Raw genomic sequence first — 15298 nt, 5'->3', positions numbered from 1 at the left:
CCAGACTCTAAAACAGGTTGAAAAATGACATGAAAGCTCTCCCAACCTGTCAGCAGCAGAACTAATGAAACACGGGATCTTAACTCATGTCCCAGTGTTATAGGTGATCAGGCTGAATTATTGAGCCAATACTCAATATTTAGATTTTAGCAGCAATTTATTAATCAGACAGAGTCAGAAAACAGCGTGCTGCAGACACACTGGGCACAGCTGAGAGAACCTCATTCTCCCCAAGCTGGCAAAGAATTACAAATTTTTCGCTTTAGTGTCTGTTGGTTCCTCTTTTTCTTCAATCCTCCCAACTCCAGTGAATTCGGGGACTTTCCACTTGATCTCACTCCCATCTTCTGCGCATGCTTCATCCCGTTACTAGGGGGTCTTCTTCCTGCTGGGTGGTCTCGAGGTGGTCTTAGGGTGGTCATCTCTACTGTTTGCACATGCATAGTCTATATTTTATTACATAATGTTGCAAGCATTGCCTTATACAATACAATACAAGCTGAGCAAGCATTGATATATAAAATAATACTGACCAAGCAAGTCTGCACAAATTAAAAAAGGAAAACACTGTGGTTTGTGGTTAGCCAGGCTATGGGGAAACTCATGGCGAGACAGCAAATATTAATAGAACATTAACTTGCAATCTCACCCTGAATTACACCATCACTTCACTAATTATTAAAGTTTTATTTAACTAACAACTATTTAATACGCAAATTTTATTTTATATTAATCCACTTATTACACCAGGACCTCAGCATCTCCTACCAAACTGTGCCAAGCTCCAGCCCCCAGAAACTGTGACATCCCTTGCCACAACACTCTCCCCTTCCAGCATCCCATTTAGTCCCAAAGGCAACACCTGGGATCTTCCTAGGGCCCTTTGCTGTATCCCCAGTTTTCATCCTCACTTGCTAAAAGATGTGCTGAAGAGTCATCTCCTTCCCACGCTGCCCACTGGCATCCAGCACCGTGGAAGACACAGCATGTGCCCTGGCTACTGCAGAACTGACAGCAGCTGGGTGACCACCCAGCCCTTGCCTTCTGGCACCTGGGTGGCCAAACAGAAACCAAAGTGCTGCAGTCCCATGAAAGGTTTGTAAAAACAGAGCAACTTTCCAACTTCTGTCCTATTAGTCCTAGTCTACAGCAAACAGACTGACCGAAAATGCCTGGGCAGAGTTACTGCATAAGCTTTGTTTCCTTAGGATGTAGGCTAAACATGACACTTGTCAATGTGTACTAAGTGGATCAACTTTTTTATAAAGATGCTGGGGGGCTTTGATAGTCTTTGTTGCATTTAAAATTTTGCAAAGTGTCTTATTTACAAGGAATTGTAAACATAATTTTAAAAAATCAACTTATTATAAAGGGCATGTAAAATGATTCCGTTACCTATGATTAGGTACTAAATTAATTACAAATACTATAATAATTTTTGCATAATTCTAGTCTTCCAATTTCACATGAATACCCTAAATATTATATTAAAAACTCAGCTTTAGCAAGCATCTAAACTACGCATAAAGAGTGCAATTTTGCCCCACCTTTATTGGAAAACTCTTTCTCTGAAGCAACACTCATGCTTTTTCTAAGTTATTCTACTGATCACCTACTGCTTTTCACTGCATTAAAGCAGTACCTTTTAGTAGTACATTTGTAGTGTGCATTTGAATTTCTTTGTATCATACTATAGAGACCATGCAGCTCTTCCAGAGTCTTGGAAATAGAAGAGACATAACAATTCTGATTTTAGGAAAAGAGCCCTGCTTTGAAACCTATTCCCACTAAAATCAATAGGGGTGACTGAATTCACTGGGAGGTGAACCCAAATGCTCCTGTTTTATCTGCCACAGTATCAGCCACTCATCTTTTTTGGCACCCACTTTCTTCAGAGTGGAGCACTTCTTCCAGACTCTTCTTTTTTTGTAGACTATTTCCAGGGAATTAGACTGAAATGAAATTATGACAGTATGACTCTGCAGTTGTCATAGCAATAAAGTGAGGGTGGTATGCTGTTAAAAAAAAAAACAACAAAAAACCCCATCTCAAATACAGCTAATGGAGACCTAACAATTATTTCCAACTGCTTTACCACATTTGTAGGCCCTTTGGAGAAAGGCTAGTGAAGAGTTACCCATAGCAGATTGCCGTTTGAACTGCTGTACAGAGAGTTTTCCATCTTTGGGCAGCAGGAACCTGATGGCCCTTGTTTCCTTGTAAACCTGTCTATTCCTGGGCTTGCTCATCACTGGCTGTGCTGTGTAGGACTGGAAGAGTTCTGCAGTGTTTACTGGGTAGGGAAATTTACAAAGGTTTCTTTCATTATACCCTTAAAAAGTTACGTGTAACACAAACTGGGGTTATGCAGTAAAATGGGAAAGCTGTGTTGGTATGTGGTTTGAGCCAAGGGCTGCAAGCTTTTGCAGTAACAGCTTTGCTCCATCATGTGCACAGCCAAACTCTGACTTGAAGCTTGTAACTTGAAGCATGTAACAATTACTCAGTATTTAAGCTGTACTTTCCCACCAGGCACGTCTCTTTCAGAGCAATTTCCCTGTTTTGTGCTGTTACATTGTGGTAAGGAGATACAACTCAGAACTGCAATGCCAGGTATGGAAATCTGCCTCTGGAACAACTGCTTATTGACCTAATAACAAATTTCTTCTTTTCAAAACCTTCATCTGGCTGGCCAGCCCTCATGGCATTTGAATTTTGCCTTAGGAATATAGACTACAACTTCTCTCCATGCAAGACAGTGTTATTTCAAGGGACAAGGTGCTGACAACTTAGAAAGTCCTAATAATCTGTCCTGTTTTCCAGTACAGATGTTGTGGAGCGATGCCATAAGACTTTTATTCTTCCCTTGGTACAGGGAATACTAGCTAAAGATTCCATATTGCTCAAATCACAAGCATGATCAATCCCTTTGCTTTTTAAGTTTAATTTATGTAAAAGAGAAAGTACAGTGAATTTTGCTCAAGTCCATTTTCACTAGTGAGACTATTAATGAATGGCACTGTCCAAAGATCTGTAAAACAGAATGATTAATTCCAGTAGTAGAGACAGGATTTTCTCTGTTGAATTGAGAAAGGAGTAAAATTCAATTAAGACAGAGAAGTAGGAAATTCCACTCCAAATGTAGGTAGGTAGAATCTTTTCCACTGTAATTTAAAAATTGCTTGCTTCAGTCCAGGGGTGATGACTAGTCCTGGTTTTCTTATGGGAGGGTTGGGAAGGGGGATAGGGTTTGGATTCACTGAAAAGGTAAATTAAAATACACGCAACATTAAAAAGTTATGCTAAACATCATGCTTTTTATTTTTGAAGAGCAAGAAAATAGCAGTACTTCAACAGACTAGAAAAAGCCTCATGTAAATATCAAAAGCAGAGCAAATTATACTAAAAGCTGATACATTCTTAAGTCAAAGCATAAAGTTATGTATAAGTATGTGTGTGTACATATACACGTATACACACATAGGCACACAACTTTTTTAATTACAGATGTAGCTATCTGGAATATCTGTGTTTTTCTTACCATTCAGTTTAATTTTGGGTGAGTGAAGTAATTAGACTAGAATTAACATTAAAAAAACATCCAACCATTGCCACAGACTAGATTAAGAACTTATACACAATTACAGCACAGTCTTTACTCTTGTGGCCTTTTAATTCCACTAAAATGAGCCAACTTTAGAGGGAATGCACCGTGAAAGTCTCTTGGCTTTTATCACTGCAACATCCTAGGCTTTGCTAAAAACTAAGAGAGAAGGAACCCCAGAATGTGATCTCCAATTCTTCCTGTAAACTGTACACATGCCAGACATGAACCATGCAAAACCCCTTTGAGATTTAAGCCCTTAATTATTAGCTTGTGTCAAGATTCAGGCACTGTGCTTTACAGCATCTTTAGAATTAAAGTTAAGAAATGATAATCGCATGAGTTGGTTTTACTTAAAATAGAGAAGGGTGAAGACTTACATAGTTGGCAACTCTCAGCTGATTAAGCATTACATGTACATACTATGAAATAATAAAAGCTTAACTAAGTGCTTTAGTAAGTTCTGAAAACAAAAATAAGTTATACTTCAAAGAACAAGTTAGTATAAAAAGTTTTAACATATGCAAAGTATGTGCTCAAAATACGTATTTTGCATTTTTAAAAAGAGCTGTCGTCTACCTTACAGAAACAAATTCACCCAGTATAAAATATTGCAATTTGTCCCACTGTGTCATATGAGAGGTTTCCTTATTCTTCATATGATGGAGAACACTTGCACTAGAGTTCATGTTATTCCAAGCCACATAGTGGCAGACAGACTATGTTTGAATCTGTGCTTTTACTATGCAGTACAGTAAAAGCTAAGCAAACCATTTCAGAACAGTGTTTAGCAGGTCAAAGAGCTATGCAGATGCAAGAATTCCAGAGAGCAGTATAAAAGTTAATGCCAAGTGGCAGTACCAAGAAAGTGAGTGAGATCAACAGAAAAAAAAGCCTGCTGATAACATTCACTGTCACATGTACAGCTTGTAAGCTAGGAATAAATTAGCCTAAGGAGAAAAAAAAATTTAACCTGTAAACAATCCACCCAGTACAAAACTGGATGCAGCTGATAAGAGCAGAACTAGCTTAGTAGTGCTGAGGATGTGCATGCATCCAGATGCCTGTTCAAAATGCATTTATCAGTATCACTGACACTCCCCCACACACAAAAAAATCACCTATAGCTATTTACACCACAGCAGAGACTTCCCTCCCCCTTATGAAGTTAATATAGCTCAGGAAGTCACTGTTCTACAACTAAAATTCCAGTTATAAGCTACCAAGGTTTTTAAGTTGAAAACACCCACCTTGCAAATTAAATTGAAAACTCTTGTCAAGCATGTCTGAGGACTCTTCAAAAGTTAAGAGTACAGCACTTTCCTCAAGTGGTATTTGCATGAGTAACTTGTACTGACAGCCTGTTAAAATAAGTGAATTTAACGTAACTTGGGGTAGCTGGGAATTTCTCCTCAGGAAGAGGGATCCAGATTCCAGTTGTTCTTGCTGAGGTGTGTTACAGGGAAAGGACAAAAGAACCTCAGTTCAGTCAACCTGGTGGTCACTCTTCCTGCTTCTAAAAGTATTCCTCCTCTTCATCAAAAAATCCATTTTCCAGGGCGTACGAGCAGTCTGCATTAGAGTCAGCTTGGCAGGCACCTTTGTATTCTTGAATTGATTCATACAGGGAGTACAGCTGACACAGCAATGACATATCCAGCTGCCGAAGGCCAACCTGAAGGGGAAAGAATTCAAACAAATGAACAATTATTATTACAATTGGTTTTTTACTGGCAGTATAATGCCATATATCTTTTGTTGCTAAACAAGAAGTTCAAGCTTCTTTCCACCTTGAACAGTTATGAAATATGGAAGTAAAATTAATTTTCTAAGGTGACAGACACCCCAAGGGATAAACTGGACAAAAGAACATGGAACAACGTAATGCAACAGCGCAGAACACATACAAAGTGTTCTTCAAAATGCTGTTGTATGACAATGCCATGCTTAATTTCCAAGCAATTCCACTCCTACTGGAAGCATTAGAGATAAATTCATAAAGATATTCCTCATTATGCAAAAGACATACTTTTACAGAAACACTGTGTGTCTTTTGCACCATCTTTCTCTCACATATCACAGGCACTCTGTTTATATTTGAAATGGCCAGGAGTAGAAGTTTTAAATGGGACTCTGGTTTTCCACTTCCCAGCTAAGTTATTTCTACTCCAATTTCATTTTCTGTATTTACATATATAAGCATCCGACAAGACCAAGTATGTCTAGCACAACACAGCACACTACTTGAAGGCAGCAAAACTGAAGCAGAAGTGAGATAAGGACATATGTTGTAGCCTGCAAACCTTCAGAGTACTTTTTACATGCCACTGAAGCATAGGCTGGATTTATATTTAAGCACCTAATATTTTGGTTCTCGAACTTCTCAAATATTAGATCCAGAGCTAATTAAAGATTTGGAGCACCATTAAAAAAACCTGGAGCCTGCATCTTTGCGTCAGCTACAAAACCAGTGTGTTGCACTGCAAGGGGAAATACAGCTAGTCATTTAACTCAACCCAAGGGTGGTCCCGTGGCATAAAGGAGAGCACTCTGGACTCGGAATCCCAAGGTCCTGAGTTCCAGTCTCAGGGGGGACCGTCCCCTGGCAGTTCAGTGCCTCCCTGCCATCCCATCCCGTCACATCTCGGATGCTCAGCAGGGTCAGCCCCGGTTAGTACCGGGTGCTGTGACAGTCCTGAGGACTTCACTGTCACTGTCCAAGCTCCCTCAGTCATGGCAGCTGGACCTGAGGACTTAAACAGTGGGGCCAGTTCTGCACACGCTGTGCCTCACCTAAAAAATCCACTGTGCAGGCTGGAAGGGCACACCCACGTGGGGAGAGCCCTGCCCAAATCTGAGTTCGCAAAGTCTGGCCATACATACATAACTCAACCCTCTCTGCCAACAAAATGGAGGTTTCACTTGATGTTGTCACCTCTCCAAGTCAGATCAAATTCAATTTAGATTTTGTCTTGAAGTAAATTAAAACCACTACCCAATTTTACATTTTCAAGAAACAGCCATTTCTACCTAAATCTTTCAAGTACGTGTTAAGCTGACAGGCTGTTCCTAGTAAACCTCAGATTCATCAAATATGGTTTTTGCTACAACTCATATTAGATGAAAAAGACTGACGTTAGTAGCCTTTACTGCAGCCTGAACATCAGGCTCAATTTTACCTCACAAATCTTTCCTCGCATGTCTAAATTCTAAGGACAGGTACACTCAGCACACAAGAAAACCACAAGAAGCTATCATGATGATCTTCCTCTGACGTTGCTGAACTATCCTAACAGCTCCTTTTTATGAAGGTGGAAGGAGGAGAAAAAAACTCCCATACACTGCAATGCCACTCCAACTTGATGAGGTCATGAAGCCAAAACATGAAGTCCTGCACAGTTTAAATGTGAAAACTTTAGGACAAGACATGGATCACTGTGCTAGCTGCCAGGATGCTACAGATGAGCCTTTCCACCACCTCAGATGGGCGCTTTTCTCACCCATCTCCATTCGCCTTTGAAACCTAAACAAATGGCTCACCTCAGGTAAAAAAGGATACTGTGAAACTGGACTTAACTCTATAACATGTGAACACCAGACCCACTAAGCAGACTTGCATCAGAGCTAAACGTTTGAAGGAAAAAATAGCAGTGAACTGTACAAGGAGTGAGTAGGAGTGAGCTGAGCCAAAAAACTCAACCTGGACACAGATGATCTTTATCTTCCAAGAAAAGTGAGAGCATTTTCACCAGCAACTCTTCTGTTTCATCTCCATAAAGGACTTCAGCACTTTCTGTTCAGTCCTACTGATTGCCAAGCACAAACTTCAAGGCAGAAATTGCTCAGCAGAATTAACGTAAGAGGCCTTAACAGCAAATGATTATGTTTAACATCTTATTTTTCTGTTGCTGCCACTAGTGTCAATGAAACAAGAAGTCTACTGAGAAAATTGCAGCCTCTAGCTCTTCACAACTTTCAGGTAAAATCCCCAAGGCAGCAAAAGCCTGAAGAAATGTCCAGGCCTGATAACACTAGCACAAAGTTTTCAATACCAGCCAATCTGCATTTGATCCTTGATAACACAACCTATAATGCACAGTCCCATTCAACCAATTCTGTTCCTCAGGACCACAGTCCTGAAGTGACCTCTCCTTTCCTCCCTCCCTCTCCAAAGCATCCAAGTCCATCACTTTCTCAGCTTTAATAACTTATATAACAGTAACTTGCTGGATAAGGCAGGAAAGACTCTTCCCCGCTCACTATGAAAAATTTAAAACAAACTCATTGCTCAACAGAAATTCTATCTTTGACTGCTGCAAGAAAGCATGTTCAATATCAGTAATAAAGTGCTATTACCTTCTTGATGAAAGGCAGCCTATTAGTACTCAAGAGTCTCTCTAATTTGTACAGGCCACAAATAAGTACACCCAGAACTGAGGAGCCTGTTGCTTGAAAGTCTTTGATGGGTTCAAAAGTACTTCTTTTTTTGTCAGAAGTGTTTTATCAAATTATCATCAAGGATAAGAGAGTATTAAAGGAGACATTTAAAGGGAAAGCCTAGTTGTCAAATGACTTTGAGAAGTCTCTCATTTGATTTCCCATGAGGAAGAAAATAAGATTAGACTTTTATAATGAGTTATCTTTGCTTTTTGGGAAAGGCTCAAGATGACTAAGACCATACGTCCTCGTTTCCCCCTACAGCATTGCAGAAGAAAGCCTTAGCAGTCAACAGTCACCCATCCTTCCTGTGCTTCAATACAAACTGGCAATTCTAACACACAGTTCTAAGAATTAGCTCTAACAGTATTTAAACTACTTGCTGAAACACTGACAGCAGACTAAGATTTCAGCGCACCACACTGTCCTTCTAAATCCACAGAAGGGACTTTCAACTGAGTTTCTTGCCCTCAAGCTAAGAAAAACAGCCTTGAACCATGCACATTTTCAGCAACATCATATTTTATATGCTTCACAGAATTGTTAGCATTGGAAGGGACGTCTGGAGATCAACTAGTCCAACCCTCCTGCCAAGGCAGGGTCACCTAGAGCAGCAATGTGTCCAGGTGGATCTTAATGTCTCCAGAGAGGGAGATTCCATGACCTCCCTGAGCAGTCTGTCCCAGTGCCACTCTCAACATAAAGAAGTTCTTCCTCATATTGAGATGGGACTTCTTGTGTTTTGGTTTATGGCCATTGCTCCTCGCCCTGTCACTGGGCACCACTGAAAAACAGTCTGGCACCATCCGCTTGGCACCCTCCTTCAAGATATTTATATGCATTAATGAGATCCCCTCTCGTTCTTCTGTTCTCTAAACAGGCCCAATTTCTGTGTCTCCTCACAAAAGAGATGCTCCAGCCCCCTAATAATCTTTCTGACCTCTGCTGGACCCTCTCTAGCAGCTCCTTGTCTTGCTTCTACTGATTCTTCAGAATCCTCAGCACACAAGGCTTAAGCTATTATTAGTCATTACAGCTTGCACCAGCAAAGCACCAACACCCAATTAGTGTTTAATCAAAAGGTGTGCCAGGTCGCCTGGAAGATTTTCCCTGTTAGTAACGCTGCGCTGCAGGATGAAAACAAGAGTCCTGAAGACAACGAAGCCTAATCGGAGCCAGTGAGGCTGCATGAATCAGTGCCGACACTTGGCACTGATTTTAACGAAGGGCTCGCAGCGTGGATGCGGGTCCCGGTGGATGCCCGGTCTGGTGGGTGCGGGTCCCGGTGGGCGCCCGTCCCCGGTGGGTGTTGCCGAGCGCGGTAAGCGGCTCTCCATCCGCAGCCGGGGCGGCCCCACCGCCCCCGCTCCCAGCCCTCCCCCACCGCCGGTACCGCCGGGCCGGGCTATGCGGGGCTGCGCCAGCCCGGGCCGCCCGCGCCCACCGGGGCCGGGGCTCCCTTCCGGCCCCAGGGAGGTGGCGTCGCCCCCCGCCGCTGCTCGCCACGTCCGCCGCCCCCGCCGAGACCCGCCCCGCTCACCATCTCCTTGCGGAGCAGAGCCAGCGCCGCGTCCAGGTTGGGAGGCTTGGGCGGGCGCGGCGAGCCCCGGCCGCCGCCGCTGAGCTCGTCCTGGATTCGGGACTTCTGTGCGTAGAGCCGCTCCAGGTCCCGCCAGCGCCCGCCCTGGCCGCCGGCGCCGCCCGAGGACGAGGAGTTGAGCAGCCCGCTCAGGCTCTTGGGCAGCGGCGGCAGCCCCGCGCCGCCCCCGGGACCCAGCAGCCCCGGCCCGCTCATGCTGCGGCGGCGACCGACGGAAAGAGCCGCGCCGGCCCCGCCGCGGGAGGCACCGCCCGGAGCCCGTCCCGCCTCCGGGCCCGGCTGGGCGGGGCGGGGGAGCCGAGCGGGGCCGTCGCGGGGAGGGAGCGATAGGGGCGGGGGCGCCGCGGGGATCGGCGGCAGGTGCTCGGGGGGCGGCGATCCCGGTCCCGGTCCCGGTCCCGGTCCCGGTCCCGGTCCCGGTCTCGGTCTCGGACTCGGACTCGGTCTTAGCAGTCGCCGCACGGAGGCTTTGTGTGCGGTGAACCGTCAGGCAGCCTGTGCCCCGCAGAACCCCCCGCAGCACCGCCTGCCCCCGGGCCGTGGGGAGGCAGAAGGGCCCTGCGGCAGCGCGGCTGAGCCTCCGGCCTGGCCCAGGTGCTGGGGGAGGGATGAAAGGCAGTGAAAGCAAGCATGAAAGCAGATTAAGCACTGCTGCAGGGGGAGGGTAAGCAGCTCGCTGTAGTGGTACAGCTGTGGCCTGATAACGTCACAGAGCCCCCCCCTTCTGTCCGGCGTCTCTGTCTGTCCTGGTTTGGGCTGGGATGGAGCGGTGCAGTGCTGAGGTCTGCAGTCAGAGCGAAAGTAATGTTGGTAACATACTGATGCTTTGGGTTTTGCTAAGTCGTATTTATCCTAAGTAAAGGACTGGGGGGGTTGGGGGGTCTTTTTGTGTGTGTGTGCGCGTTTCTGTGTGTGTGTCTGTGTCTCTCGTGGTACACCAGTGACAAAGTAAACAAAAGAAACCGGGAGGGAGCGTAGCCGGGACAGATGACCCGAACTGGCCAAAGGGATATTCACCTTTTTAATTTGTACTTTGTTTTCAATTATTAAACTGCTCTTATCTCAACCTACCAATTTTACTTTGGATTCTCCTCCCCATTCTACCGGGGTTGGGGTGGGGAAGAGACGGGTTGAGCGAGCAGCTGCTTGGTGCTTAATTTCCAGCTGGGCTTAAACCACAACACCTTTACATCCCCACAGCCATGTTTTGTACCAAGTGTTTTATCTCAAAGCACTGCAACTACTCAAACCTCGGTCTCTCAGCTCCGTGAGTCACATTTCTCCGTCTGGGTTAGATCGCAGTCTGTGCTCAGGGTTTAGTCACAAAGCAGTTTGTTGCTCTGCGTTACAGAAATAACCAGGTGCTTTCCGGAGAAGATGATGGAAAGGGAGCCATGCTGCAAGACGAGGGGCATGAGAGGGGCTGTGGCACAGGAATCCCCAGCACTGCCAGTGCAGCCACAGCTTTGGTACCACAGCAGTACAACTACAGTGTGCCAGCTCTTGTTTTGTGCCTTTTGTGTTTCCCCCCTTTTTTCCTTGTATCTCTGAAGTCTCTTGAAAAAATTACTGCAGTTTTGGATTATTCAAAATCCAAACCAAGGCAGGGTGTAAAAATGGAGTTCTGGGAATGTGCTCCATTGCAAAGCCTGATTGTCAAAAGGTACGTTCCTATTGCCATGGCCTTACTTTGTTTGTGCGGTTTTCTCTTCAAGAAATAAGCAGATACAGTGATTTTGAGTTAAGCCCTTACATATTTTCCATTTTGTTCCTGGACTTGCATAGCTTTTTCATGTTTTAAATGTCATTAGACTCTGTGACAATTGTTTTCAAACTGCTTACAGTGGAGGAAGCTCTTGCCAGTCTTTGTTCATGTTTGCACACCACTTTAGGGACTGATTTCTCAGACAATCTGATGTGCTTTTTAATGCTTTGTGTACTGGATTAGGGAAGATGTTCCCCCCCCCCCCCTTATTAGTTATGATGCCGCTTCTGCCCAGGTTGATTGTGTAAAAGAAAATTGTGCTGATAGCTTTTATGAAACTAAAGGTATTTTAAATCATTCCTATTGTAATTAGAAGTGTCAACAAACCTTTCATTTTTCCAGACCAAGGGTGTCTGACTGCACAAATACTGATCTGGTTTGCTAAAGAAAGTAGACACTATATTACCTTCCTGCTTATTAGCAAATACATTTATTTGTTCTCCTTCCAGCCCCTCCCCTTCCTTTTTTTCCCAGATGACAGCTATTTGAAAAAGCTTGTGAGTATTATTATTTTAGCAAGACCATCTTATCTTAACTATTATTTTTTCAGTTTGCCCGATCTCATTAAATTCTGAGGACATTTTCTTTACACTTGGGTCCTTATTGCCCTGTCTTTCCTGTTGCAGAAATCTTTATGCTGGCTAACTGCTCAACTTTGTAATCTGAACAATTAAAACAAAAATTTCTGGGTTTTCAGTGACCCTTCTCTCACTTGACAGCATTATCTAGCCTTCATTCATTCATATTAAATTCATAACTACCCTTTAAAATCTAAATCTACTGCTTTATTTAGTCTGACCTAGTTATAACATGGTGATAATGGAAGCTGGAATCTTTTGGAGTTACGTCATTTTGTTATGGAGTATGCTTTTGTTAGCTGCATAAACCTCTTGGTCTTCATTTGTTCTTAGAATTAAACCACAGAAACATGCTACTTGTCTAAAATTATCTTTGCTAAGGACATTACCTAAAAAAAACCCCCACATTAAAAATACATGTAGTTATGTCATAAAGAATTAGGAAGTACCAGAAGAGTGGTGTCCCATGCCATTTTTGTATGGAAGTGCATTATGTCATATTTTTAATTTACATGTTCATATGTGATGTTTTTCCTTTTCTCATTCTTTAGGAGGATGCACAATGCCTGTGTATCATTTGTGCATCATTTACTAATGTTACTCTTTCCAAATGTGGGGATCTATATGCCTTATGGTGCCCCTTGAATTGATACATTAAGACTGTTCCCTACAGGCTTTTTTCTGATGCTTTCCTTTCTCATAACTGACTTACCTACAAATGATAATGGAATTTTTCTTTATGACAACCCTGTGATAGAAGGTGGTATTGTTACTCACACTGGAAGAAGAACAACGGGAAGCTAAAGGTAGGTCATGGTAAAAAAGATTCACTAGTTTTAAGTGCCTGCTTTTGTGATTCCTAAGGATGATTTTCCACCTGACAGGACTGACAGCAGGATGTGTGCCTCTGCTTCAAGCTACCCTGCACAGAGCAGCACCTTTGCTTTAAACTACCTTTCATTAGATGTTTAAGAGAGTACTCCAGATTTTGGAGCAATTTTGTCAGCTGTGCATCAAGGGTATCATAAAACTTGATACATCCGTCAGTGTCCTCTTGGGGTTTGCAAGATGTCTCTCAATGGGTCAACTTGTAGCGAGGATTGCTTGTCAAGGACAGTCAGGGTCCAGATATCACAAACTGAGCATAAGTAAAACAAATTAATAATAGAGACACGTGTTTTACTCTTCCATTTCCTCCTGTAGTCAAGAGTGCCCAAACATTCTCTGTTTCTCATGAGGCCTATGTTTTTTATCACTGATATGGAGGAACAGAGATCATGCTGTTCTGTGGCATTCTGGAAATCATAGAATCATAAAATATCCTGAGTTGTCAGGGACCCCCAAGGATCATCAAGTCTGATGTCAAACTCAACCCTCTGGCTAAAGAGAATTTAGAAGATCCTGCGTTCAGTCAGAACCTGATATACAACACCATATAGCAGCATATACAAACAGAAATTAGATTTTCAGCTAAAGATCATTCATTCTTAGGCATCATTTTTCGTTAGTTTTAAATAAAAATTATTGTCCTAATTTTGACACTTTTTTCCCTGGGTATATTTCCATATCTATGCCTGAAAGATGAAACCCCAAATACATGCTAACATATCACAGGGGCTTCCAGCTAGGTCCTTAGCAAAGTGTTATCCTTAGATCTAGAGCAGAGATCATCCTATTTAAGCTACCTGAGTAAACAGGAGCAGTAGTGGGCTCTTACCTTTTTAATATGTCTGCTACCTCATAGATATCCAGGAAAGACACCTCAGCCTTTGCAGGGTTCAGAACAAACTTCTAGAAACACCGAAATACGGACATTTGGGAATCCAGACTTCAGTTTGAAGTTCTTGAAATGTTTTCCTGCAGTTATAAACACTCGTGCATGCCACTTGCTCTCCCAGCCCTTGTTGATTTTTCACCAGATCCTGTCCTTTTCCTGGCATGGACCCTGTTCCAAAGTAATGTCCCCTAGCTATGGTTTCTGATGCCGTAGTTCCTCTCCCTGCCTTTTCTTGCTGCAGCTGGCACACATGCACGCTTGACCTGTGTGCCTCTGGGGAGGGACCCTGAGCAAAGAACATCCTGCATGCTTCCATCCTCACAGTCTGTGCACCTGCTCCTCATGTGCCCTTCACACCCCTATTGGTCCAGGGGCAGTTTGTGGTCTGGGGTCTTCCAACACTTCATTGGATTCTTTCTGCATGCCCAAGTGGGCAGGCCAATATTTTTTCTTATCTTGAGGCCCTCCAGGTTCTCAGCCGTTATCTGGTAATATCCAGTCTTTCTCTGTTTACTCTCCTGCTTAGCCATTCATGTTAACCAAGGCAGTTCATTTAGAGTTCACCTACATTGACTTTTGAGCAGGGCGCACTCATGCTAAGCTGTAAGCAAGTTACAATTAATTTTAAATAATAATTTCTAATAGTCTATAGGTAAATTTATTTTAATCCCCAGCACTGCCACTGCTGCCTTCCTCAGTTTGTCTGCCATATCTAATGCTGCCCTTTACCCTCTGCAGTGAAGTCAGACTGCTAATTCTTCCTTTTTCATGGAAAAACAAAAAACCAAAACAAAAAGCAAAATTTTGGCAACAGGAGAGAAAGAATGTGTCTAGAGCATGGGGGATAGGTATGACACAAAGGTGATTAGGACTGGGCAAAGCAAGGGCAGTAGATTCAGCAGGAATCACAGGTTACACGGAGGGACTGGTCTATGGAAATCTGTTAGTAAGTGAGAGTAACAGTTTCATCACTGATGGCATCTTCTAGCCAGTAGTAATGCACCTGTAGGGGATTTTGTTGTTGTTTTGGTTTTGTGCAAGTGGAAGCTACTCAAAGCAGAGTTCTGTTTCCTCTCTCCTTTTCACAGTGAGCACAGTATGGATTTTTTAACTCATTTATGCCCAGAAATTAAAGCAATGAGAAGTAGAATGGAAATCTGAAGAGCATGTGCATGTGGCAAATAGTCAGTTACATGTCTGAAATGACAAGTGGTCTAATTCCTCTCTCTCCCTATATTTTTTTTTACACTGCAATCAGTTTCAAATGCTGCTGGTTTGTGTTGTGAAGGGGAAAGAAAGACTCAAAGTCTGTACTTTCATATCAAAAATTCTCATTCAGGATTATAGAAAGGATCAAGAAATAAGGACTTGATCTGAAAGTAAAGTTGATGGGACCTCCAGTTAAGGTAACCAACCATTTATTTTCCTGATGATGCTAAAATATGTCTTGTTCATGTCTCTGTTTAACTTTAAATCAAATTGTAAGTCTTCTCCACAGTACATCCCTTGGTGCACTGCAACACTGGTTTTAGAATCT

At 43.2% G+C, this 15298-nt stretch overlaps 1 protein-coding gene across 7 annotated transcripts; it reads right to left on the bottom strand.

The window, feature by feature from the left end:
- Positions 1-175: 175 nt before the first annotated feature.
- On the bottom strand, positions 176-10243 carry FAM89A (family with sequence similarity 89 member A). 7 transcript variants are annotated; one of them, XR_011697169.1, is made up of 3 exons: positions 9582-10243; positions 4855-5279; positions 176-446 (listed from the first exon to the last, which is right to left on the bottom strand). XR_011697169.1 is itself a non-coding variant. In XM_071549511.1 (2 exons), the coding sequence occupies exons 1-2, from the start codon at positions 9834-9836 to the stop codon at positions 5121-5123; spliced, it is 414 nt and encodes a 137-aa protein (XP_071405612.1). In that variant the 5' UTR covers positions 9837-10243; the 3' UTR covers positions 3279-5120. The 7 variants fall into 7 exon arrangements, 1 of the variants encoding a protein (XP_071405612.1); XR_011697166.1 differs by having other exon boundaries at positions 176-427; XR_011697167.1 differs by having other exon boundaries at positions 176-424.
- Positions 10244-15298: the final 5055 nt, after the last annotated feature.

The sequence above is a fragment of the Pithys albifrons genome, chromosome 2, assembly GCF_047495875.1.
Source record: "Pithys albifrons albifrons isolate INPA30051 chromosome 2, PitAlb_v1, whole genome shotgun sequence".
Classification (NCBI taxonomy): Eukaryota; Metazoa; Chordata; class Aves; order Passeriformes; family Thamnophilidae; genus Pithys; species Pithys albifrons.
Note: the sequence above shows the minus strand (reverse complement) of the source record. Positions and strands in the feature narration are given on the sequence as shown.